We start from the raw sequence: 23,511 nt of genomic DNA, 5'->3' as shown, positions 1-23,511 counted from the left end.
AGCTCCTGTGCCCTGACGAGCTCCTCGCTCGCTCGCTCTCGGCCATGGCAGCATTGTCAGCGTGGCGCGCGACGCGGAAGCGGAACCCGGATCGACGGAGGCAGAAAACGGCGATGGGGGCCTTACAACTCGCGGTGGAGCCAGTAGCCGCCGGCGCGGAGGTCGCCGGCGCTCCGCTTCAAGGCGGCTGCATGGATCGCGCTACCAGGAACTGAGCTTGACTTTCCCTTTCAAGCACGAGGCTGCATGGATCGCGGATGTCGATGGAGGTTCGCACGAGGCGCCCGGCGGCACGGGGCTCGAAGAGCAGAGGTCGCCGGCGGCGGCGCGGGCTATGCCGGCTGCTCCGGCGCCGCCCTAAATATTTGCGAAAAAACCTCCGGTTTGGATCGCGATTAATGTTGCAATCCGATTTGGGGGTCCATTTGTAAAATAGAGGATGTAATTGTGCAAAAAGCCCCCTGATTTGGATCGATATTAGTAATCGCGATCCAATTTAGGGGTGTTTTTGAAACTTTTCCGAATTCAATATTTTCATATACCCCCCTGAACTCGGACGACTCTCCTCCCTGCCACCGGGGGCACGCGCCCCCGTCGTCGTCCAAGGATGTGCTCCTACGCCGCCGCCGGAACACGTCGCCGTAGGCATCCCGTCCGCTGCCGCCGTCACGCTGCCCTCCGTTGCCTCAGAAGGCGCTCGCCGCCGCCGGCTCCGTCTCGTCGTGTGCGTCACCGTGGAAGCTTCGTCAGGGCGCTGGGGTCGCGTACAGCTGCCCCAGCTGCATGGAACAAGAAAGGATTGATGGGGAGCTAAGATCTTCCGGGTTGGAATCGGAAGGAGCGGAGGTGGGAGGAGTACTGGTCTACTGGAGAAGCGGAGAGCAGGAGGGAAGGAGCCAGGGAGGCGGGAGGGAGAGAGGACTAGGCCAGGCCAGTTTTTTTTTTTCCCTTATCAAGTCAAAGAGAGTTGCATGCTGATCCTCTTGTCCAATGACTTGCTGGCACTCAGAGGGCTCAAGTATCAGATCTGATGAAAATCTCTCCTAGATGCAGTCTCTCATGGGCCACGTTCCTAATGGAAGCGGCGCCGTTCTTGGAGACTCTTGATATCACTGTGCGTTGTGCAGCTGTTCATGCTAGCTAAATTGAGAAGAACGCGAGCCTGGCATGGGAGCCATCGCCTGGTTTCAGCCACCATCATCTGAAGCAGCTCTCTATCAGCCGCGCGTTCCATGCAGAGAAGGACCTGCTGTTTGCGAGGCTGGTCACGGTGATGGGGTTTGCAGTGAATCTGCAGGCCGTCCGTCACTTTGGGTGTCAAGTCCCTGGGGTGTCCGGGACGTATAAAATAAAAGCCCAACGCAAGTACCCGGATTTGGCCAGATCAAGATTGAGATTTGCTGATGGCAGCGGGGGGCTGTTTGGATCCGGATTACCAAATTTTAATCCCATCAAATCTGATGTTTGAACACCAATTAGAGAGACTAAATATAAACTAATTACAAAACCAGTTGCATAAATGGAGGCTAATTCACAAGATGAATCTATTAAGCCTAATTAATCCATCATTAGCACATACCAATTGCATAAATGAAAGTTAATTCACGAGATGAATCTATTAAACCTAATTAATCCATCATTAGCACATGTTTACTGAAGCACAACATGATCAAATCACGAACTAATTAGATTTAATGGATTCATCTCGTGAATTAGCTTCCATTTATGCAGTTAGTTTTATAACTAAACTATATTTAATACTTCTAATTAATATTCAAACATCCGATGTGATGGGAACTAAAGTTTAATTAATTAATATTCAAACATCCGATGTGATGGGAAAAAGTTTAACCCTGTGCACGCAAACAGGGCCTGAGTACGTTGAGGCGTTTGTGAAGGAACTCATGGATGGCATCGCTACATCTGCTACTGCTAAGATGACATTACTCTTATCTGATTTAGTTTGAAGTGCCACATCTGCACATTCTGCTTGACATATCCAGTTGTCGGCTAAATCATGGATACCACAGAGTACTATTATACATTTATATTAGATGCATGGTCTATATATTTACAATAGCATAAGCATGAGTACACAAGTCAAGTTCTGGTAGCAAAGGCTTGCTTGGTACCCTCACAGTTCGGGGTTCATCCGCAGGCCGCTTGCAGAGATATAATGCTATGGAGCTAGTATAAGATTGTCTGGGTCAGCATGAGGAGTGATTTGGACGGATCTAACTTCCACATGCCAAGCACTCATCCCGGTTGTTCAAGGAACAGACCATCTGTGCCATTTTAGCCTGGACATCATTTGGACGGATCTAACTTCCACATGCCAAGCACTCATCCCGGTTGTTCAAGGAACAGACCATCTGTGCCATTTTAGCCTGGACATCCTCTTCCTCTGAAGTTTGTTGCTTATCCTACAAATCCAACGTTTTTTCACAAGGACCATGGTTAAGCAGCATATTGAAAATTTATCCAAAATATAGTCAATCAGATATGGGCTAGAACACAATAAGCACAAATCACCTTGAGGAGAGTAGTATCTACTGTAAACTTAATTGCATCTGCCGCAGCGCGTGTTCTTAGGTAATACATCCCTGTCTTAAGGCCCTGGTATCAAACAAGAGAGGGAACTCATTATTAGTGTTTTCCTTGGTGATACCTACTTGCACTCCAAATCTCCAATAAAATAGAAAAGTAAAGAAAATTGCATTTTACTCCTGCCTCTTTTTTAGAAAACAAAAAAAAAGGAAAACTGAACTGTAGCGTTGGATCTGAGAGTTACCTTCGACCAAGCATGGAAGTGCAAGGAAGTTAGCTTCCCAAAGTTTGGTTGATCCATGTGAATATTGAGGCTCTGGCTCTGATCGATATAGCAACCACGATCAGCAGCCATGTCAACAATAGTTTTCTGCTTGATCTCCCAAACAGTCCTGTGCCAGTGATTAATACACATTTAGAACAAACATGAGCGATAGTTTGCTAGTTTGCATATCATGAAAATTATAGCTAAGATGGTAATTCACATACTTGTAAACTGCTTTTAGATCATCTGGGACCTCGGTAACCTTTTGGACAGAACCATCCTCATAGATTATCTTGTTTTTTAGAATAGGAGACCAGACACCTATCTCAGTCAGATCATGGAGAAGATGCTTGTTTACTATGACAAACTCACCACTGCAACAAAGAAAATAATTAGAGAAACCCAACCATTATAACATCAAAAGTTCAAAACTACGAGCAGCAGATATGCTAACCTTAAAACTCTTCGACTGTATATATTTGATGTGTACGGTTCAAAGCACTCATTGTTGCCAAGAATTTGGCTAGTGGAAGCAGTGGGCATAGGAGCAACAAGAAGAGAGTTCCTCAATCCAACTTGAGAAATCACCTCCCTTATTGCCGACCAGTTCCATCTGTCAGATGGCACTACATTCCACATATCAGGTTGAAGAATGCCCTGCAGAAATGCAGATGAAGTGTACTGAGAACTAGTCATTCCACAAATTATCAACTTATCAAGGTTAATAGTGTCTGGGAATAGCTGTAAGGAGCTACATGCTTCATATTAGTTAAGTGAATGATGATATATAGCCTAATAAGGGAATGACCCGAACCAAAAAATGGATATCATACTTATCATAATTTCCTTGCCAACAAGCACTAATAAATTTTTGGAGATTTCTATCAGTAATAAACTGTATTGCGTCAGAAGTAAATAGCTTGACACAATCAAACACAATATTAAGTATAATTGATGGACATGGTTGCAAACAATATCACACACAAACCTTGCTGACAGGGCTCCCAGCATATGTTTCATAAGGACCTTCTTTTGCAGCAAGATCAGCAGAAGCTTTCAAAGCATGATAATAAATAGTTTCAAAAATATCCTTGTTTAACTGCTGGGCCTGGGGAAAAATTCATCATGTTACATATCAGTAAAGTACAAAATGGCATAACCACACTTTTGAGCTTGCAAGATTACCTCTGGTGAATCGAATGGCATTCCAAGTAAAATAAAAGTATCCGCCAATCCTTGAATGCCTATCCCAATTGGCCTGTGCCTCATATTTGACCTCCTTGCACTCTCAATGGGATAATAACTAATATCAATGATTTTGTTGAGATTATACGTAACAGTCGAAGTAATCTGTCATATAGCCAGCATTATGTTAGTATTATTCAGACTGGTAAGGCAGAGTCATACATCTATATGAAATTTGAGGTAGACAAACCTCTGCTAATTTATCAAAGTCGAAGTATCTATTTTTTGACCCACTGCTACCAACAAGCTTAGCTGGATGGGACTCTATAGGAACACCCTGAAACATGTGCGAGTGTAAGTTATGCTAGTTACAACTATAACCAACCAAATAATAGGAAAGACATCGGCATGTACCTTTTCCCTTACAAAACGTGGCAAGGCAATTGAAGCTAGGTTGCATACAGCAGTTTCAGAAGGACTGGTATACTCTATTATCTCAGTACACAGGTTGGAGGACTTAATTGTGCCAAGATTTTGTTGGTTGCTTTTTCTGTTGCAAGTATCCTGCATATCATTACCTTTTAGAACCAGACCTTTGGATTTTTCAGTAAGAACGCACATACGTGATAAAATAATGGCATATTTAGAGGCAGAACAATTGCGTCCTTATGAATTTAATACCTTATAAAGCATATAGGGTGTTCCAGTTTCTATCTGTGCCTTCAAAATATCAAACCAGAGGGCCTGCGCTGAAACTACTTTCTTTGACTTGCCCTGAAATCACATAGCTGTGTTATTATACATCTTAAGTCAACCTGAAAAAATTGTATATCCAAGTCCAGCATCCAGCTTACCTCTCTTTCATATTTATGGTACAGATTCTGAAACTCATCTCCCCAGCAATCAGCTAAACCTGGAGCTTCATTGGGACAAAACAGTGACCACTGTCCATTGCATTGTACCCTTTCCATGAATAGATCAGGAATCCACAGAGCATAGAAAAGATCCCTTGCACGATTCTCCTCCTATAAGTTTCACGTAACAAAAAAAAATCACAGAGAGGTAGACTAATATAATAGCAAGCCAAGCACTTATAGCACACTTCTTATATTCAACCACAGGCTATTTTTCAAGAATGTGTGTTATTGTTCAAGAGCTTTTACCTTTCCATGGTTCTTCCTTAGATCAAGGAAGTCAAAGATATCAGGATGCCAAGGCTCCAAATAAACAGCGAATGCACCTAACGCAAGGCATTTGTAAGAAATCCTCAGCAATCATATAGGACCAGGCTAACTTACTGATACTAGTTACCTTTTCTCTTGCCTCCACCTTGATCAACATAACGAGCAGTATCATTGAAAACACGTAGCATAGGAACAATTCCATTAGAAGTTCCATTTGTTCCTCGAATGTAACTCCCAGTAGCTCGAATGTTGTGAATTGATACACCAATTCCTCCAGCAGATTTGCTTATCGCAGCACATTCTGAGAGAGTATCATAAATTCCCTCAATACTATCATCTTTCATGCAGATAAGGAAGCAGCTGCTTAGCTGCATAACAATAAATAAAAGAATGAGATTAAATGTATAACTTAACAGCCCACACTGGACACATTATTGGTTGAAGGTGGCACAGCAGTACCTGGGGCCTTGGAGTGCCAGCGTTGAAAAGGGTCGGGGAAGCATGAGTGAACCAGCGCTGAGACATCATGTGGTATGTTCTGACAGCGGATGCAATATCATCCTTATGTATGCCAACAGAAACTCTCATCAACATATGTTGTGGCCTTTCCACGACCTTTCCACCTACTTTCAACAGATAAGACCTCTCAAGTGTCTTAAAACCAAAATAATCATAGTCGAAATCTCGGTCATAATTTATCTCACTGTCCAAGCAAGCAGCATTCTGAAATGATACAGAGGTCAAAAGTTGAGTGCTTAGATTCCATGAGTCAGACTGTATGCTAAGAGGAGTTAGTAAGAAATAAACCAAGTACACGGATGCACCAATGTGGATTGCAACCACAAGTAGTAATCCATTTATTCATGGTTTTTGTGCATAAAATTAAGCACCAAAAGAACCATATCAGATGTTAATTACAACATTCCAATGATAAGCTATCGCAGAAAGTATAAACACACAAACTATCTAAATGGCAAGAATGATGATACATTTTTTTTCTAAAATAAACTGTTGGCCACTTAGCCCATGCATCACACCTTCATTACGATCTCGTAGGCATCATCAGCGATCATGGGAGCCATCAAGCCAGACCTCTCGTCGCAATGCATATACAGAACCTTTACCCTGCATACAGAGATGAATAGAATAGAACCAATCACAACGCGGATATTCAAACTCTCCTCCTAGAGTAGACAAGAAAAACGAGGTATCGTACGTCTCTGAGAAGGATTTCATGGTTTTCTTGTGCAGGTTGGAGACGGCGATCCTGCCCGCCAGCTTCACAGCGCAAAGGGGGTAAAAGGCAAAAGCAGTCAGTAATATCCAATCGAGTTGCTCAAGCAGCAGACCAAAACATCTCGCAGACGATTCAATTTAAGGAAGGAGCAGATCAATCACCGATGCGTAGTCCGGGTGCGAGGCAGTCATGGCAGCGGCGGTCTCGGCGGCGAGCTCGCCGATCTGGTTGGTGGTGACGCCCTTGTAGACGCCAGCGCAGACCTTCTGTGCGACGAGGACGGGGTCGCAGTGCTCCGCGCTGAGGCCGTAGCTGAGCTTCTTGAGCCGCGCGGTGATCTTGTCGAAGTGGACTGACTCCTGCCGGCCGTCGCGCTTCACCACGTACATCGCGCCGCCGCCGCTGACCCTGCCGGCGTCTCGGGTTTTCCGTCGAACACGCCGGGGGTGCCCGGTCGTACGGGACCGGTGGCGCCGGCCTGGGGATCGGGAAGGGTTTGGGAGGGGACAGGAGGGGACGGGGCGGCGAGAGGTTTGAAAGCGGTGATCGTGATCGGGGCGATTGGAATAGATGACAAGAATCTTTTCAATTTTGAAATGGTAGTGGAGGGGAACCGCTCGGAAGCGCGGGAGAGGGAAATTTTCGCGCGAGTGTCGGGTGAAACTGAACTGCTTGGTTTGGTGCCTCGGTGGTGGGAAATTGACGCAGGCCATTAATGGCGCGTGGGAGGGGTTCTTGTCATGTTTTTTTTTCTTTTGAAAAGTTGGGGTTCTTGTCATGCCAAAGTCACTTTGTGCAAATGAAGTTTAAAATTTTATATTACAGTTGAAAATTCATCCTTGAAGTTAGCGTTTCATGGCATTGCCTTCGCACCTCTGACGCGGCTAAAACTGGCTGCTGCGGCAGATCCAGAGGGGGTGGGGGCGACCATGGGCGGATTTGGAGGGGCCGCTGCCCTAGGGCCATGGCCACCGCGGGGGCGGGGGGGGGGGGGGGGGGGGGGGTGGCGCGGGCGGCGGCCATGGGAGCAACATAGAGGAGGATGATGAGCAGTAGAGAGAAGGAAGAATGAGAGGAGACAGTGCTCATGATCAAGAAAGGCCAAGGTTTCTCTGAAGGGCATAAGGGTCAGTTCATATTGCTAAAAGAATAGGAAAACGAAAAATAAATTGGAAAAGCTTGAAAAAGCATTGCAGCGGGATGACTACATTTCATAATGGTAAAACAGTAAAGCCCAATTGCGGGATGGCAATGTAGCGAAGCCTAGTTTTGACGATGGTGAAATCCTAAATTTCTCTAATATATGAACATACCCTGAACTGAAGGTCCCAGCTGGGATCAGGATCACAAGGTCGAATTGATCCAGAAGAGCTCAAGAATATTGATCCATAATAATATATACATATACAAGTACGGTTCTGCAACTTTACAGCGAACAAAAAACATTAGATACGAGAACTGCTACAAGAATAAGGAATATTTTAAGATATGATCGAGAACTGCTATACAATTCTAAAACAGGGAAGGCCCAGCTGTTTGTTTTCAGACTCGGTTAGAGCTGGTGGACGCCCAGGAGCATCTTGACTCTGCTGATGTGCCATAAGCTGATGAACCTGCTTTGACTGTTGCTGCTACGGAGCCTTGGCTGCTGTGGAGGGTACTGCAGTGGAACACAGCATCAGATAATATAACGCTGGCACAGGATAGTTATATGATGAGACACTTGTAGGCCGAGCTTGTCCTGCCTGTTCCTAAAACGGTGCAGTCTCTTGATCCCATCCTCTGGACATCCGTTGAAGGATCACTGTCCTCTCTGCTGGGATGTTAACATCATATATAAGATGCTGAGCCCCTCTTGCTGCTAGCCTTGCATAAACAGAAAGGACTGTCAAGCTGCTGAGCTAGATAAAACAAATTATAGTTCGATGCCAGCTCCGCACTCCGCCCTGCATTAGAAAGTATAAGCTCCTATTCTGGGACAACAAGTTACAAGTTATAGTTTCAAACAGAAATGCCGAGTAAAAGGTCAGTGCAATAAGCATTCTCACATAGAGGCAACCGGATAATACAAGATTACAGCATGCAAGTGATAATAATCAACAATAGACATTGCAATCAAAAGATGACAAATAGGTATTTCTGACAACTGATTGTTGATTAGTCACTGAACTTGAGAACCCAAGCCTATCTTTTTCAGTCTATACAATGTTAAGGTCAGGTTCAGGAGCCTGGTGGTTTCCATGATGCAACTTTCCTTACACAAAACCAATTAAGCAGACAAACAAAAACATATTGTGGTAAACGGAAAAGGAACTAAGATTTAAGCAATGCAGTTAAATATTTTCTTTTGATAATTAAATAAGAAAATGGTATGATCAAGACTGCAGTGCTAAAAGAAAATTAAACATACTCTGTAATCATGCTCTTCCGAAATATGCGGTTCACATTACTCCATGGAACCGCACCACATTGATTCATAGCAAGCATTGTGTGTCGACTGTCGAACAAGGACTAGTACTCTTAGAGTCTTAGTGGACCGTAATTGAGATCAATTAAGCAGGCATACATTTTCTAGCTTCAATCTTATCTCTGTACCTTGCATGGTGACTCACAACCTGGCCTCCAATGGAGGACTGCAAAGGACATCTGCAGTGATTTTTTTTTGCATAAGTTTATCATAATCTGCCCTCATCTGTAATAAACAAAATGCTGGTTTCTCAAATGATAAACTATAGCTTAAAAGAGACAAACATGTAAATAACATATAGTAGTGGATTAGATAAAAATGGTACTGTGTCCCCAAACTTTTCAACATCTGGCGTTTCTATTGATGAACTAACAGAATGAATCCACACTGTGGCTTGTCCCAATCACTCGTAAATGTTTGAATGTTGCACCCAAATAGCAAAGCAAAGTTTCAACAGCACCCACAGGAAAACCAAAAGGCAAGTGTTTTCTACAAAATTTCCGCGAAATCCCTTCAGTGCAAACAGGCCCTAAAGCTTCAGACCTGTTTCTACCATCAAATTAAACCAAACTGCAATAGCATAAAATAGTCTGAAAATTGAACATAAAATCAAAAGAAACTGATAAAAAAATCCAAAGATTATAAATAAAGAAAGAGAAATTAGGCTCCTCAGATGTCTCTTCATCTCCACAAGATTTACAGCATCCCAACAGGAGCTGCTTTCAGGAATTGGAACGATATAGGATGTGAATTCAGTCATCACAGGAGTCAGGAGTACACAACCAAAATGAAGCAGATTCAGTGCAGCGTGAAAGAGAAGCTGACAAACAAGAGTTCCCAAATCATTAGTCTATTTAAGAAACGAACTAGGCTCCTCAGATGTCTCTTCATCTCCACATGGTGTGCAGCATCTCACAGGAGCTGCTTTCAGGAATTGGAACGACATTGAAGGTAAATTTGGTCATCACTGGAGCATCCAACCTTGTGGAGGACCTGGTGAATCTCCACACCTACGGCCACTATCTAAGCACCTAAACAACCGCACCAAGCCCACTTGCCGATAGTTCACAGAAGCAAAGAATAAAATACAAAATTTTGAAGATATCTCAATTCCACACTTAATTATACAACAGACTTGATAGAAACATGATGTGGTACAAAATATACCAAACTAAAGGTGATTTGATCCATCCTGGCCTCTTATATTTTCATCAAACATTAGCATGATAACCTGAACCTACTGTAAGTTGGACAATTGAAAGAAACTAACAGGAATCCATGCAGTGCGTGGGCTAGCAAATCAAAACACATAAATCTGGGGTATGTAATAAGAAGAGAAGCTGTTATAACAGTGGATCCATTTCATAGTCGGCCGGCTCCAGCACAAATTCTTCATCCTGGACTACTCCATTAACCAACAAGTTACCATCACGTACCTATCAAATACAGGGAATGCCGATGGGTACAAATCATAAGTGGATCATAAAACCCCGAAAAATTGTTTAACAAACAATATTGTAAAACTGAAAGAAAACATAAAGAGGTTACTACCATTGGGATAAAAGCTTACTTCAACGATGTCCCCACCCTTCGCCACAACTCTCTTGATGAATACATCACTGGAGCTGTAGCCCAATGCCTACAGATCGTCCGTGTTATATCTAACCTTGATGAACTACTGGAGAAACAAGATTATCATACCTGAAGGACTGGAGGTGCACCATAGAAAAAGCACAAACATGTTAGAATTCCTGTACTGGCCTACTGGGGGCTCTGGAATCTCCCATTAAAATGCTCCAATTAATTTGTATTGCACAATGTTTTGTCATCAAATACAACATCATTGTTCCTAATGAAAAATCCCTTCTTCAATTCCGGTCAGCTCTTGTACAATCTGGAATTTTGTAACAGCAAGTTGCGCAGGAATTAAGTTGTTTTCCATTCTTGGGCCAAAGAAGTTACGCATCTACGAATCTAACAAATGATGGATCAAGAATTCAAGATTGAAAATGAGAGTGGGGAATGAGGATTGGAATACCTGCTGCACGATACTGCCGTGCGACCGTGCGCTTGCTGCTGTGCTCTCCAACGCCGGCCGCCGGCCGCCCGTCCGCATGAGCATGGCGTGCCACAGGCAGGAGCGGCAGCCAGTCCAGGCATCTAGTCATGCCCCACTCCGGAGTCCGGACTTCGCTACCCGACGTCTCCGATTTGGCCGCGCTGGTCATTCCCGTTCCCGATTTGAGTGCGCCGCCGCGAAATATAGCCGCGCTGCCGCCCGATTTGGCCACGCGTCACTAGGGTTTGGCAAGTCGGGAGTGGGAGGCGACCGTGGAGAGCGGCGAGACGAGAGGGAAGAGCGCCGGGGGACGGCACCTGACCGACCGCTGGGCATGGGCTCCCAAATTGCTGCTAGAATTGGCCTGCTATTTGGATGGGCCTTCGCTGCTGTGCTGGGCCACGCCTGGGGTACGAAGAGAGCTTTCGGCCACGGCCCTAGGCATGGCTTGGTGGCTCTAGGTCCAAAACTCCAAATTCGCTCTTATTGTATCAGATTCAGCCAGCCCGGAGATGAAATGATATATAAATACTCAAATCATGAACTCAGTTCTTCTTTTCAAAAAAACACTCAATTCATGCTACTAATAACTATGTGGTAGAGATAATTATCATTCTTTGACGGATGCCTATTTAGAGTGTATTGTATATTTGTATGTAGGTAGATGCATGTTATTTAATTTACGACCCGTTTCTGCTGGCTGTCAACCAACTACTCAACTGCAAGACCAAATAGCTGCACCCAACACTCTAATTGAACGGCTGATCGATCTCATCAAGATCAGGCGCTTGGGGTGCTTTTACAAGGTCTAAGCCATTGTAGACGCCTTTTGAAGTTCTCCCATCCATTTGCAAATAATAAATTAACTGGTTGCAGCCAACATTACCAACACAGGCTGTTAAAGGACGTCCTCTAAGTTTTACATTTTTACTTTATTCTGGAGGGTCTAAATATATTTTATTCTAAAGCAGATTAGCGAGCAATAGGAGTGGTAACAGAACATGGTACTAGCGATTATATATTTTAGCTCAAAATTATATAAGATTAGACTCCGATCCTTAAAGGATTCTAATTTTTAAATTATTTAAACTAAATTTTAAGTCCCCTTCGTCGCTAGGGAGCGCACAATCTAAACATATATTTTTTAAAAAAAACAATTTAATGCATGAGGCTGACAGCAGGGGCCCAGCCATGTCTCATCTGTCATCCCGTTGCATCCGTAGCCGTGCGCTCAGGCGACGGGGATCAACATCGAGCAGCCGCAGCCGCACCCGCGCCAAACCTCCGCGAGCTCGCTAATGGCGCTCGCACTGTCCACGCTCCCGTTCGTGCCCTCCAATCCCTCTCCATCCTCCAGTACCACCCCTGCCGCCGCCGCGTTCCCTCCTCGTCGGGTCCACCTCGCTGCCGCCGGTAGGAGCGGCGGCGGCGTCCTCCCGCTCGCGTGTGCCGCGCCGCGGCATCGCGGGCGGGCTCCGAGGCGTCGCCGTGGAGGGAGCCTGGTGGTCTGGGCGTCGGCAGACTATTACGCGACACTGGGCGTGCCGCGCTCTGCGACCAACAAGGACATCAAGGCCGCCTACCGGAAGCTTGCGCGCCAGGTGTTCGACGTTTGACCCCCTCCCACCCAAACCTCATTTTTAGTATTCATCACTTTTGTTTGAGAGTAGTCAGTAGTCTCACAAGGCTGGACCACACGATTGGAGTTCGTGCAGGAGCTAAAGTGTGGATAAATGCCTTTTAATGTGCAGCATGGCCTAAATTATGATGTTGCAAAATGTTGGTAGATTAAATTGGTTTGTCACCCATCATAGAAGTCCCCATTTTGTCTGTCACCCATATTGTTGTCGACGAATCCTGGATTACATGCTAGGGGGTCAAGGGGCCTCACCTAGCACTTCACTGCACTAGGACAAATCTATGGACACTTACATGGGCCTGGATTGACTAGCTACCAACAATTTGAGAACATAGTCCTTGCAATGTAAAACCTAGCCTTAAGTTGAATTCGTGGTTAATGACTGGTGGCTTAATTTAACTTGCACATCCAGGGTGTTTATGATTTGAGTATTGTTGATATGCAATAAACAATATTAGGATCTTAGCTATAATTTCTTTACGCCCTTGATATCTAAATTTGAAGCCTGGAGGTTTGCTAATGGTTTTCACTGCTAATTTCTGTGACAATTTACATTATGCGAAGTTATCTGAAAATATAATTTCTCCCTTAACTTGTAAATATGAACCAGTCAATCCAATGAAAGGTTTTGTAAATATTTAGGGAAAATTGGATCTTTACCAAGTGGAGTATCTTATTCTTTTTTCCAGTTCCTAGATTATATAAGGTTGATGGGCCTAACATACCCCACTTAGCAGGCTCACAAGCTTTTGATTTGTGATGGCTTTCGTGGTTATTTGTCAATCTACCAAGTGAAAAGCTTTTGCTCTGTCACTAGGTTCCTGATCACTCGGTTTGCAATGCTCTCAGAACATAAATGTAGATTCATTTTTTTTGGAAATTGATCATGATATCTTTCTTTCCCTCTTTGATTTTTAGTACCATCCTGATGTGAATAAGGAGCCTGGAGCAACTGAAAAGTTTAAAGAGATAAGTGCAGCATACGAGGTATAAAATGTTCAAAGCATGGTTTTTGCTTGATGTGTCCATCTACCGTTTTGATTATTTTGCTGTTATGCTTTAGGCTTAGATAATAACTGACTAATCTGTTGAAGGTCTATCATGAAAAAAGGAAAAAAAAATCCAAACTTAATAGGCCCTTGAAGCCTTAAGGTTTCATCTGTTAGCTGCTTTCCTGACTTTGATAATTAAAAAAAAAGTAATGCACAATTTATCAGTTTACCAAGTAACATACTGTGAATCTGTGATACTATTCCCAAAATGTGATTTTTTTTCCATGCTATAGTTTGCAATCTGTAACTGAATAGTCATGATTTACTTTAGTATTAAAAAGAGTTCTTATTGTTTTATTATTAATTTGGTGCCACTCTATAGATGTACTTAAATAAACAAGTATTTCACCACTTTTTCTGGTGTTTTACATTTATGAGTATGGTTAGTATTGGGCTACTATTTTGTTATCCAGACAACTTAATAATCTGTTTGTATGGCATCCCTGTGTGAAATGGTTAGTTTTATAGTTTTGATTCAGGGTACTGACCCTGCCATTTTTAATAGATTATTTAAATCAAATCAAATACTTGATTATATGTTTCCTGCCCCCCCCCCCCCCCTCTGTTCATTTTCGGGAGTTCTGAATCTCATTGTCATCAGGTGTTGTCAGATGAAAAGAAGAAGGCATTATATGACCAATATGGTGAAGCTGGGGTTAAGAGTGCGGTTGGAGGCTCGGGTGGAGCTTACACAGTACTGCCTTTTTACTTTTTTTTAATAAAAAAGCACTAGCAGCCACAATGTTTCATTATATGTCTATTAACTCAAGTTCTTTACCTCACAAGGATACAAGTGCTATTGGCTCTTGCCCATCTTTTTTGTTAAACAAGCTTTCTTAGTTCTTTCACTGATCTTTTCTCTATGCAGACTAATCCATTCGATCTGTTTGAGACATTCTTTGGAGCAAGCATGGGTGGCTTTTCTGGCATGGACCAGAGCACATTTAGGACACGAAGGCGAAGCACTGCTGTTCAGGGTGAAGACATCAGGTTTGCGTTTGTTGCAACTTGCAAGACATGTTGAAGCGAAATGATATTTAAGAATAGCTGTGTTTCTATTTGAAATATTTATAATCTAATTTTCAATCTACTAATTGTTGTAGTCAGTGCAAACTTTAAATCCAGCTTTATTTGTCCGAATGTAATATATGTATTAGTTGGTACTGGTGTAATGCCTAGGTCCCTGGTAGGTTTCTTGATAAACATGTGATATGATGAAATTGTAATCTTTCGCTCCATCCTAATAAATAAACAGGACTTGAGATGTTTATCTGTTCCCTGTTGCTTTCCAAATTCCAATAACCTGGCAACGACTAGTCTGTTTATATACACTTGGAATTCTACTACTTTGACTTCAAACAACATATCTCATCAAACACTTCTAGAACACTACAAAAATAACAAATTCAGTACTTTCAAATATTGGGGCCAAAACTGATAAGCTTGCCTAACAGCCTGCTCTTTCCCAGACGAGTGGGACGGGTTTTGGATTGTGTTTGAGTTCTTTTGCCGCTTGTGATTGATTAAGTTACGTTACCTGTTGCACCGAGCATTGATTTGAACAAATTAATTACCAAACTTATTGGGGAGTGTGTACGACTTAGTGTAGTGTCTATTTTTTAATAGAATCAGAGCAGAGGATTGAATCACATGAACGGGTTGAGCATTTTCATAGATATACCTGCAGGAAGCAGTTAGTTACTGCAGTTTTCTTTTCCTAATCCTGTTTATGGCTCCTTTGTTTTGTCTCTGCTCCCCTTTGTCTTTTTTGCATTCATTGCCACACTATAAATATATCAAAGATTACCGTTAGTGCTATTTATGGTACCTTTTTTTAATGAGACGGTACTTTGTTTATTTGATGCTTTAGAATAGTTAAACCAGTTTAACTTCTAAACTGACACAAACTTGCTCGATCAGATATGATGTGATTCTGGGCTTCACAGAGGCAATATTTGGAACAGAGAAAGACATTATATTATCGCATTTGGAAACATGTGATACATGTGGTGGTTCTGGATCAAAGGCTGGCTCCAAGATGAGAATATGTTCCACATGTGGTGGGCGAGGACAAGTAATGCGAACTGAGCAAACACCATTTGGTCTGTTCTCCCAGGTAACGAGTATTCGATTCTGACAAGTAATGCGAACTGAGCAAACACCATTTAGTGACTGACTTAGCATTAGCATGTAAATTATGTTTCATACAAGATTGCCTAGGTTCAAGGGCTTAACATTTCATTTCAGCACAATAGCAAAAATAAACTATGCTTATAGCCTTTGGGTTGCCTGAATGTCTATGTAATAATTTTTAGTTCAGTTTGATTATTTGTTGCTATTTGTGATGGTTACATGAAATTAGACTCCCTCTTTTTTGTAGGTTTCTATTTGCCCCACTTGTGTTGGAGAGGGTGAAGTCATTTCAGAGTATTGCGGAAAATGTTCTGGAGAGGGGCGTATTCGTGTCAGGAAGGAGATCAAAGTGAAAATCCCGCCAGGAGTGAGTAAAGGTAGCACTCTTCGTGTACGTGGGGAAGGTGATGCAGGACCAAAAGGGTAAGCAAAGCACTTAGAAGAGAATGTTTAGCTTTCTGATTGTCATACTTGGAACATTTTAAAATGGTAGCAATAGTCCATAGTGGTCCTAGAGGCAATAAAATGGATCGTCCTTATTATGCTTACTGGTTTGTCTCATGCTCGTAGTCTTGTGCCATACGTTGCATACATTTAGACTATTTTTTTTCAAGAACATGGCATGAAGTATAGGTGTTTGATTAGGGGCAAACAATAATTTGCCTATGGCATAACCACAAGATGTATGCTAGGCTTAAACTTTTTAGTTCCTTTTCATTTCATGTAGATGAATGGAAGTTTATGGTCTCAGGCGTTCTGGATTTTTAGATCTGTGCTTGTGCTTTCTGCAGAAGATATTTTGTGGAATCAGGATCATACATGAATGCAGAGTAACTTTGCGTTGTGTATGTGTTAATTTACTTTTTAAGGAAGTTATGCTACAACTGCAGTGTAGAAAAACATAAAATAACATGTTCAGATATCTCACCATGTCTGTGTGGTCATGCCTTTGGAAAACAGTGGGCCACCAGGAGATCTTTATGTTTGCCTCGATATAGAGGAGCCATCAGATATCAAAAGGGATGGTATAAACTTGTATTCAACTGTGTCGATAAGCTACGTTGAAGCTATTTTGGGCACCACTAAGATGGTAATTTTCTCTTTATGATAACCTATTGTGATTTTAGTTAGTTTCAGTCATAGTTCATTATCTTGCTCGGTAGAATCTATTTTGTTTCTTTAGAATTAACAGAATAAATGTCTAGAACTTGTCACTTCACTTGATAACCGGAGATCAAGCAAAATGGCATAGTTACTTTATCTCAGTGCTGATGCAATTAGCAAACTCCAATTGGGGTGTATGTGAGCCCCAAATTTATGTTTCAAATTTAAACCCACAGCTCATGTGGCTAGTGTTTAGCATATAGATAAACTTTTTCAGCTTTTTCTTTGCCTGCTTTACACACACAATGTTCATTAAAACAAACCGGTTGCATATCTAAGTGATATAAAGTCTACACAAATTGATTTTTGCTCACCAGTTCTTTTTATTCTTTTAACTATCATGGATGATTCAGAGAAGACTAATTGTTGGTAGATTTTGTTTCAAGTATGAATTGAACTGTCTTTGAAATGGTTCTTTTGACATAAATTATATAGTTCTGTGTAACTGTTCCTTTCAAATTGTTTTCATGTGCAGGTCAGAACTGTGGATGGAACCAGTGAACTTCGAATACCTCCAGGTACCCAACCTAGTGATGTAATTGTCTTGGCGAAGCAAGGTGTTCCATCACTGAATAGGCCATCTATACGTGGTGATCATCTATTCACTGTTACGGTCACAATACCCAAACGTATAAGGTGAAAAATATGATTTCTGGGTTGAGCCTACCTTTCAAATACTTCACCACTATCCTAGAGTTACTGAGCCTAATTTCTCAGTTAGTACTCTTAATCACCAATGTTGGTTCTTCCAGTGGGCGCGAAAGGGAGTTACTTGAGGAACTTGCATCTTTGAGTAATGGTTTTGCTCGAACAGCCGCCAAGCCAAAACGTAAACATTCGAACCATTCACTCTGTTTCTTTCCTGCAGTCCCTCCCTTTTCCTCTCCCCGCAGCAAAGAATTTATTTCTATTTTGGATATTTACTATCCGAAGTTTGTTTGTCTTGTCATTACTATCTGACAAGGGATATAATTTCTTTAAAAAGAAATTAAAGACTTAACATCTGTTATCTGTGTTGCAGCCGTACATGAAGAGAAAGAATTTGGCACAAGTCTAGAAGATACAGATAAATCCAATGAAGGAGAGGGTGATTGGTTGAAGAAACTTACAGATTTTGCAGGGTAACTTTTTGAACTTGATTTCACTACAATGCCACAATACATGGTGTTTAGGTCATGTGTCATTTTAGATGGCTGTTTGATATTCTTAAAATCCTGCCATATTGTTCCTCTTTCATTAATTTATTATTGATCTTATATTCATTCGTGTTTTCTTAAACTATATGCTAATGGGGTTATGTCATCCTGACCAAATTTTTTTTCATTATATTGAGCATATAGGTTTTATACTATGCTTATTTTCCCTGTTTCTGGTGGTATAAAAAAATTAAGCTGTGATTTTTGGGACGCTAACTATATTGTTTATTAGATACTCATTACGAGGGAAAAGTACAAATGTAGTAATGGGGAAGTCTGAACGTAGATGTATGCTTCTGTTGAATATGAATCAACCTAACTAAGTCTTTTAATATGTTGATTGAGTTAGCTCATCAGAACATTTGGGGTATCTCCCTGTATTTGACATAGTTCATTGCTGAATCCTTTCAGGTCCGTTGTCAATGGCGCTGCAAAGTGGCTGAAAGACAACCTGTAGGCTGTAAATATTTACTATAGTCCAATCTGCAATTTTTCGATTCATCGGGGTTCCCACGAGCTCTTACATTCATTTTGTTGGAGGGCTTAAAGATTTTCAGGCTGGCAACCGAGAGAGTGAGACGTGTCAACTAATATAGTCGAGACATTGATATGTTCTGTCTTGGAAAGGAATGATTATTGTGTAGTTGCAGTTATTTCAATTTTCCAAGCGCATGTAGCAGCCTGAAGTTGCGGGATGCTGATCTGAAACCCAGAGATTCAGCAATGTTGTAAATATATGTTTAATTCCTGAAGTAGGGTTTCGTGAAATCTCAGGTTCTGTACTTGAGTTTTTAAGTTAATAAAATTCAGGACCAACGGATACTCGTATTCTGATTACCCAAGATGTGAACCTTGCGATGAGGTAAGTCAGTGCTCAGTCGATGGCAGTTGCAGAGTTGCCTCAAAAACTCACGTTCTGATGCCCGGTCACTCCAGGGAGCGGCACTGCGGCAGTGGCAGCCCTCTCGGGTCACGTCGTCTGGCCTGTCACAAGAACTGAACTGAAGACTCTGCTTTTGTTATTTCAGGCTTTGGCCAGGTTAGCCACAGCAACGACCTAAAAAAAACACTCGCAAAAAAAAAACGACCTAAAAAACCAGACTGGCAATTCATCTTACAAGATGCCGGAAATCTTAAAGAAGTTTTATTAAATTGTCTCAAGTTTCGACAAGGAGTCCTCGAATCAGTCCTCCGACGAGCTCGCCTTGAGCAAAATCAAGACTGCAGCTACGACAGGCAGGGACACCATCAGCAGAGCTAGCACAATGTTTGGCGTTGTGATGTCAGGGAGCAGGATGCTTCCGTACTTTATAACCGCAGCGCCACCGACGGATCCAAGGCCCAATGTCCACAGGTAGCTTGAGTCATCCTGTTGAACAAATGAGAGGAAAACAGACTTGATCAAGAAAAGAAGACCTTTTGCTTGGAAACCACAAAATAAATACTCGTTTCCAAGGGCAGCTAATGGGAAGAACTCCAGGGTCTCAGCCTCTCAGGGAATGGTTACTGGAACTGGAGGCCTCGAGCAAAACATATTCAGTGATCTATCCTCACTAGAGATCGTAGTGCCAAAAACGAAAAGAAAAGATTGTTGCGCAATCGAATAGCATATGTGCCTATTTGATGAAGCGTGGCCTCATTCGTGTAGAACTCGACATTCGATTAGTAACATGCTCACGAGATACAGTGATGCACACCATTTGAAAAATGGCTCCTCGATCCTACAGTACGGTTGGTCAGCTCAGGGCACGGACAGATTGGTGTGGAATGTGAGTGAATTGTCGCTACATTATCGTGACTTCACATCCCCTGGCTTCAACCCCGGCGGCAGCCAGGTGATGTGAAGCATAGGACGCATTTGGAATCGATTTGGGCATGAAGGTAGCCAGGAGCTACACGTGAGAGCGTATGAGTCAGTCAAGGCAAGGCAAGAGAACCCGGGCCGGGAGGGGAGGAGGCACCGACCTTGAGGACTCGCCCCGCGCCCGCGTCGGTTTCGGCGTCGGCGGGGTCGCGGCTGGAGAGGCGCGCGCGACCGGCGCGGCTCCTCGTGGCCGCGGGACCCGACGCGGCCACGCGTGAGCGATACCGGCAAAACACGCGGAAGAGGCTGCTCCACCGCGGGGCCAAGTTGGAGCTGGGACCGGCGGCGCGGGGCGGCGCGGCCGGAGTGGCCACGGCGACCGCGCGGGCACCCGCCATGGACGCGGGCCGAGACTGGCTCGGGAGCGCTGCCTCAAACTACCCAAAGGCAAGGGAACGGGCTCGACAGAGCGTTACGTTATCCAGATTTGGCCGCCACCGCCACCATGCAAACCACCCTCTCATTTCATTCCCCAAACAACATGACGCACTTGATGAAATGCGCTTCTTTTAGACAAAGGAATTCAGACCGGGCAACCTGATACTACCAATTCACGCAAACAACCAGCTATACTCACCTCAACAGATGTTCTACAAAAATGGCATAGTTTTATCACAACATTGTCAAAACTGCAAGACTTCGGTATAGCTGTGAGTAGCACTACAGCTACCCTGCATCTATCTCACTCTTTTACAGAACTTTTTGGCTGCTGCTAATGAACTACCAGTACAAAACTACGAGTAAACAGCCAGCATAACAGGCATGGCTGGGTACGGGCACAACATAGTTAGAAGTAGGTCTTCCGCTTCCGCCCTGTGTACTTCGTGTCCGCCGGCACATCATGGCCTCTTCTTCTCATCTGCTCCTTTTTCTTCAAGAGCCAATCCTTGCCTTTCCCGTTCTTTTTCGTCTTCTGCCTCTTCTTCGACCTATTCCTTTCATATATGCCCACCTGCATCAAGAGAACAATTTCATCCAGTGCTGCTGTATTAGCCCCATACAAGATAACGCAGTAGAAAAATCATAAGATAAGAGCCTAAAAGTTGGAGAGAAAACAAGAAAACTATGATATAGCAGTTATTCCTATTTGTAGTATCTATAGCAATTTGGCAGCTAGGAATTACTATGTAAAACCAAAGAAACAAGTTAGATCTTTTATGTTTTAAAAAGGTTCTCCCAAGACTACATTTGAAGTTACCTAGTCACAAGTGGCTATATGATTGTTTAATGATAATTTCAGTAGCTAGTTCATAGGAAGCACTAACCAGTAACTGAATCGCTTCAATCTAAGAATCATTCATAAACATTGATACCTTACAATTATAGTAAATGGGGAGCCCAGAATAAACAAAACAAGATAAGCAATAAACAGAAAAAAGAGACAACGTCAAAACAGTAAGTAGATCCATGATTTAAGTACAAGAAATGAGTTCTGTGAAGTGTGAGTGTTAGCTTACTGTTTTTTCACCATCTTCATCACTGCTATCGTCATCGTCGTCGCTGCACATCTCGCCATTTTCACCTTTACCCTTTGGAAGCAACGTACTAATTGAAGGCGGGCCACAAGTGAGGACAAGGTATGACTTCTTTGCTTTTGAACTGTCATAAGAAACACATACCCATAAGCACAACCAGAATTTACAGGACACTTGGCACACAATTGTGTGAGGTGATTGAATCCTTACCTATGAGGCCAATCAACAACCACTCCACCAGCAAAACCAGCACGCATGGCAAAAGTCACAATCATTTCACTCTGCTTCACATTATCAGCATAAAATTGTAGAACAGCTCTTGCTCCCCTAGCTAGGCATCTATATAACGAACCAAAGAAAGCCCTGCAAATTATACCCCATGTTGAGGTTAAAAATTGGTTGCAGGCAACCTAAGAAAAACAGGACAAAAAACTTTAAGTGCATACTTTAACCGCAGTCTTGGATCATGAGAGGACTTGTCAGCATTGCATAACCACTGCATACATAGGCAAACATTAGGAGAAGTTGTGAACTTAGGAATTATGAACAAGATAGTCATGATCAGTGAGTTGCAGAACTTAAATGTTAAAGATTACCTGAACCGCTGAAATACTAATTGCACCATCAATAACTCCTGGTCGCAAGCCCAATCCCTGGAACATGAATTGATATGAATATAACAAACCATAGTAAGACAATTGCAGACTGACTCTAGTGAAGCAATTCTGAAGACATTAGCATAACTTTATTAAGAAAATACTAAGAAGCATGTTGAACTTTATTATTCACGAAGTCCAGCATGTGTGAGTTGTGACAAGCAAACTCTAGAATTTTTTAGGTTCATGGATTCAATTCTCTTGGAACTGTAAAAGTTTGGACTTTGAAGGTTATTCTACGTTTACTGTGGAGGGTCAACTATGAGAACTATCATGGTCAATTGTGCAAGTTTTGTGCAAACTTAGTGCTACCTAAACCCTCACATATAACTCGATACAATACTCTGGTAAAGTCAATGCATTTCCCTGCAGGTTTATGACACACCCACACACACACATCTGGAACTCAAACTTATAAACCCTGTCCCTGGCACAATGCTCCTCGTACCTGACCCATATCTGCAAGTAGTAGGTCACCTTCTGTTTCACGCTCCAAGGCAACATCTGTACAAAACATTTGAAGTTATAAAAAGGGAAGCAGGTAACAAATCTAGATATCTACAAAGCTCCCCCTCCTGTAAAGTCCCATTTGCTTTCTGATTGGTGCCAAACAAGCCTAAGAGAAAGGAACAAAGAGAGTTCCTCACCGAGCATCGACTTCGAAATATCATAGCCAATCCACTGGTGGCCATGCTCCGTCAATGTCTCACCACTAAGTCCAGAACCACATCCTGGCCATCAGAACACAAAAAGTCATCGCAGGCAAACACTTCTTCAAAATATGTATGCCTTCCATTTGCAAAAGCAGCATAGTGTTGAGTGTTCCATCAAACTCGATCACGAATTATGGATTCTCTCAAAAAAAAATCATTTCCCCCGTCAAAGCAGCAGACCGTCCAGTGTTCTATCCTAAGCCAGATACCATGAGACTGAAGAGAAGCAGCTGACCTATGTCGAGAAGCAGCTTGGGGACGCCATCGTTGGGGAGAGCGAGCAGCTCCAACGCCCTCTCCGATATCCTCGACTGGAAGAAGGCACGATTCTCCGTATCAGCACCTCGAAATCGGCAAAGCTCATATCAAACGGGGTAGGTGCTTCGCTTGCTCACCTGGATTTCGATGATACGCGAGGAGGTGGTGTACTTGCGGGCCTCCGATTCGTTGTAGAACACATCCGGCGGCGCCTGAAACTCCGGCCGAGGCATCCTCACTCCTATCCGAGGTCGCCGCACCTCGATTTCTCTCTTCGCAGGCACAAACGCCGCCGCCGCCGCCGCCGAGGTGGGGTGGTGTGGTGTGCTCGCGCGCCGCAATGCTACTGCTCTCCTCCCTCGCGGCGAAGGTTACTGGGCTCTTAGTGGGCCTAGTGGACCGCGCACGTTTCTAATG

The 23,511-nt window shown here is 43.1% G+C and overlaps 5 protein-coding genes across 16 annotated transcripts; 1 reads left to right on the top strand and 4 right to left on the bottom strand.

Annotated features, from left to right (window-relative positions):
- Nucleotides 1-1,917: 1,917 nt before the first annotated feature.
- On the bottom strand, nucleotides 1,918-7,076 carry LOC112895156 (ribonucleoside-diphosphate reductase large subunit-like). Its single transcript, XM_025963040.1, has 17 exons — nucleotides 6,580-7,076; nucleotides 6,398-6,459; nucleotides 6,219-6,306; nucleotides 5,641-5,904; nucleotides 5,309-5,549; nucleotides 5,161-5,237; nucleotides 4,852-5,022; nucleotides 4,679-4,771; nucleotides 4,412-4,561; nucleotides 4,248-4,334; nucleotides 3,998-4,162; nucleotides 3,801-3,920; nucleotides 3,267-3,469; nucleotides 3,037-3,186; nucleotides 2,792-2,939; nucleotides 2,533-2,616; nucleotides 1,918-2,423 (listed from the first exon to the last, which is right to left on the bottom strand). Exons 1-17 carry the CDS (start codon nucleotides 6,805-6,807, stop codon nucleotides 2,322-2,324), a joined length of 2,433 nt encoding a protein of 810 aa, XP_025818825.1. The 5' UTR covers nucleotides 6,808-7,076; the 3' UTR covers nucleotides 1,918-2,321.
- A 699-nt stretch (nucleotides 7,077-7,775) lies between these two features.
- Nucleotides 7,776-11,255, bottom strand: LOC112899699 (thylakoidal processing peptidase 1, chloroplastic-like). Of its 12 annotated transcripts, none has more exons than XM_025968279.1 (6): nucleotides 10,924-11,255; nucleotides 10,456-10,524; nucleotides 10,235-10,321; nucleotides 9,014-9,064; nucleotides 8,829-8,915; nucleotides 7,776-8,364 (listed from the first exon to the last, which is right to left on the bottom strand). In XM_025968279.1, exons 1-5 carry the CDS (start codon nucleotides 11,005-11,007, stop codon nucleotides 8,865-8,867), a joined length of 342 nt encoding a protein of 113 aa, XP_025824064.1. In that variant the 5' UTR covers nucleotides 11,008-11,255; the 3' UTR covers nucleotides 7,776-8,364; nucleotides 8,829-8,864. The 12 variants fall into 12 exon arrangements, 5 of the variants coding, with proteins under 5 accessions (XP_025824064.1, XP_025824072.1, XP_025824081.1 ...); XM_025968287.1 differs by having other exon boundaries at nucleotides 7,776-8,284; XM_025968296.1 differs by having other exon boundaries at nucleotides 7,776-8,279.
- A 917-nt stretch (nucleotides 11,256-12,172) lies between these two features.
- On the top strand, nucleotides 12,173-18,948 carry LOC112899670 (chaperone protein DnaJ). The gene is made up of 11 exons (XM_025968243.1): nucleotides 12,173-12,545; nucleotides 13,502-13,570; nucleotides 14,237-14,329; nucleotides 14,504-14,625; nucleotides 15,556-15,751; nucleotides 16,016-16,191; nucleotides 16,729-16,858; nucleotides 17,408-17,568; nucleotides 17,685-17,761; nucleotides 17,954-18,053; nucleotides 18,540-18,948. Exons 1-11 carry the CDS (start codon nucleotides 12,243-12,245, stop codon nucleotides 18,583-18,585), a joined length of 1,473 nt encoding a protein of 490 aa, XP_025824028.1. The 5' UTR covers nucleotides 12,173-12,242; the 3' UTR covers nucleotides 18,586-18,948.
- A 294-nt stretch (nucleotides 18,949-19,242) lies between these two features.
- On the bottom strand, nucleotides 19,243-20,392 carry LOC112899689. Its single transcript, XM_025968263.1, has 2 exons — nucleotides 20,094-20,392; nucleotides 19,243-19,497 (listed from the first exon to the last, which is right to left on the bottom strand). Exons 1-2 carry the CDS (start codon nucleotides 20,328-20,330, stop codon nucleotides 19,312-19,314), a joined length of 423 nt encoding a protein of 140 aa, XP_025824048.1. The 5' UTR covers nucleotides 20,331-20,392; the 3' UTR covers nucleotides 19,243-19,311.
- A 150-nt stretch (nucleotides 20,393-20,542) lies between these two features.
- On the bottom strand, nucleotides 20,543-23,459 carry LOC112899678 (18S rRNA (guanine-N(7))-methyltransferase RID2). Its single transcript, XM_025968253.1, has 9 exons — nucleotides 23,232-23,459; nucleotides 23,072-23,147; nucleotides 22,771-22,854; nucleotides 22,572-22,627; nucleotides 22,064-22,120; nucleotides 21,914-21,963; nucleotides 21,678-21,830; nucleotides 21,450-21,591; nucleotides 20,543-20,944 (listed from the first exon to the last, which is right to left on the bottom strand). The coding sequence occupies exons 1-9, from the start codon at nucleotides 23,325-23,327 to the stop codon at nucleotides 20,780-20,782; spliced, it is 879 nt and encodes a 292-aa protein (XP_025824038.1). The 5' UTR covers nucleotides 23,328-23,459; the 3' UTR covers nucleotides 20,543-20,779.
- Between the last annotated feature and the right edge of the window lie 52 nt (nucleotides 23,460-23,511).

Source organism: Panicum hallii, chromosome 1, assembly GCF_002211085.1.
Source record: "Panicum hallii strain FIL2 chromosome 1, PHallii_v3.1, whole genome shotgun sequence".
Classification (NCBI taxonomy): Eukaryota; Viridiplantae; Streptophyta; class Magnoliopsida; order Poales; family Poaceae; genus Panicum; species Panicum hallii.
The sequence above is the reverse complement of the archived record's forward strand: the minus strand, read 5'-3'. Positions and strand labels throughout refer to the sequence as shown.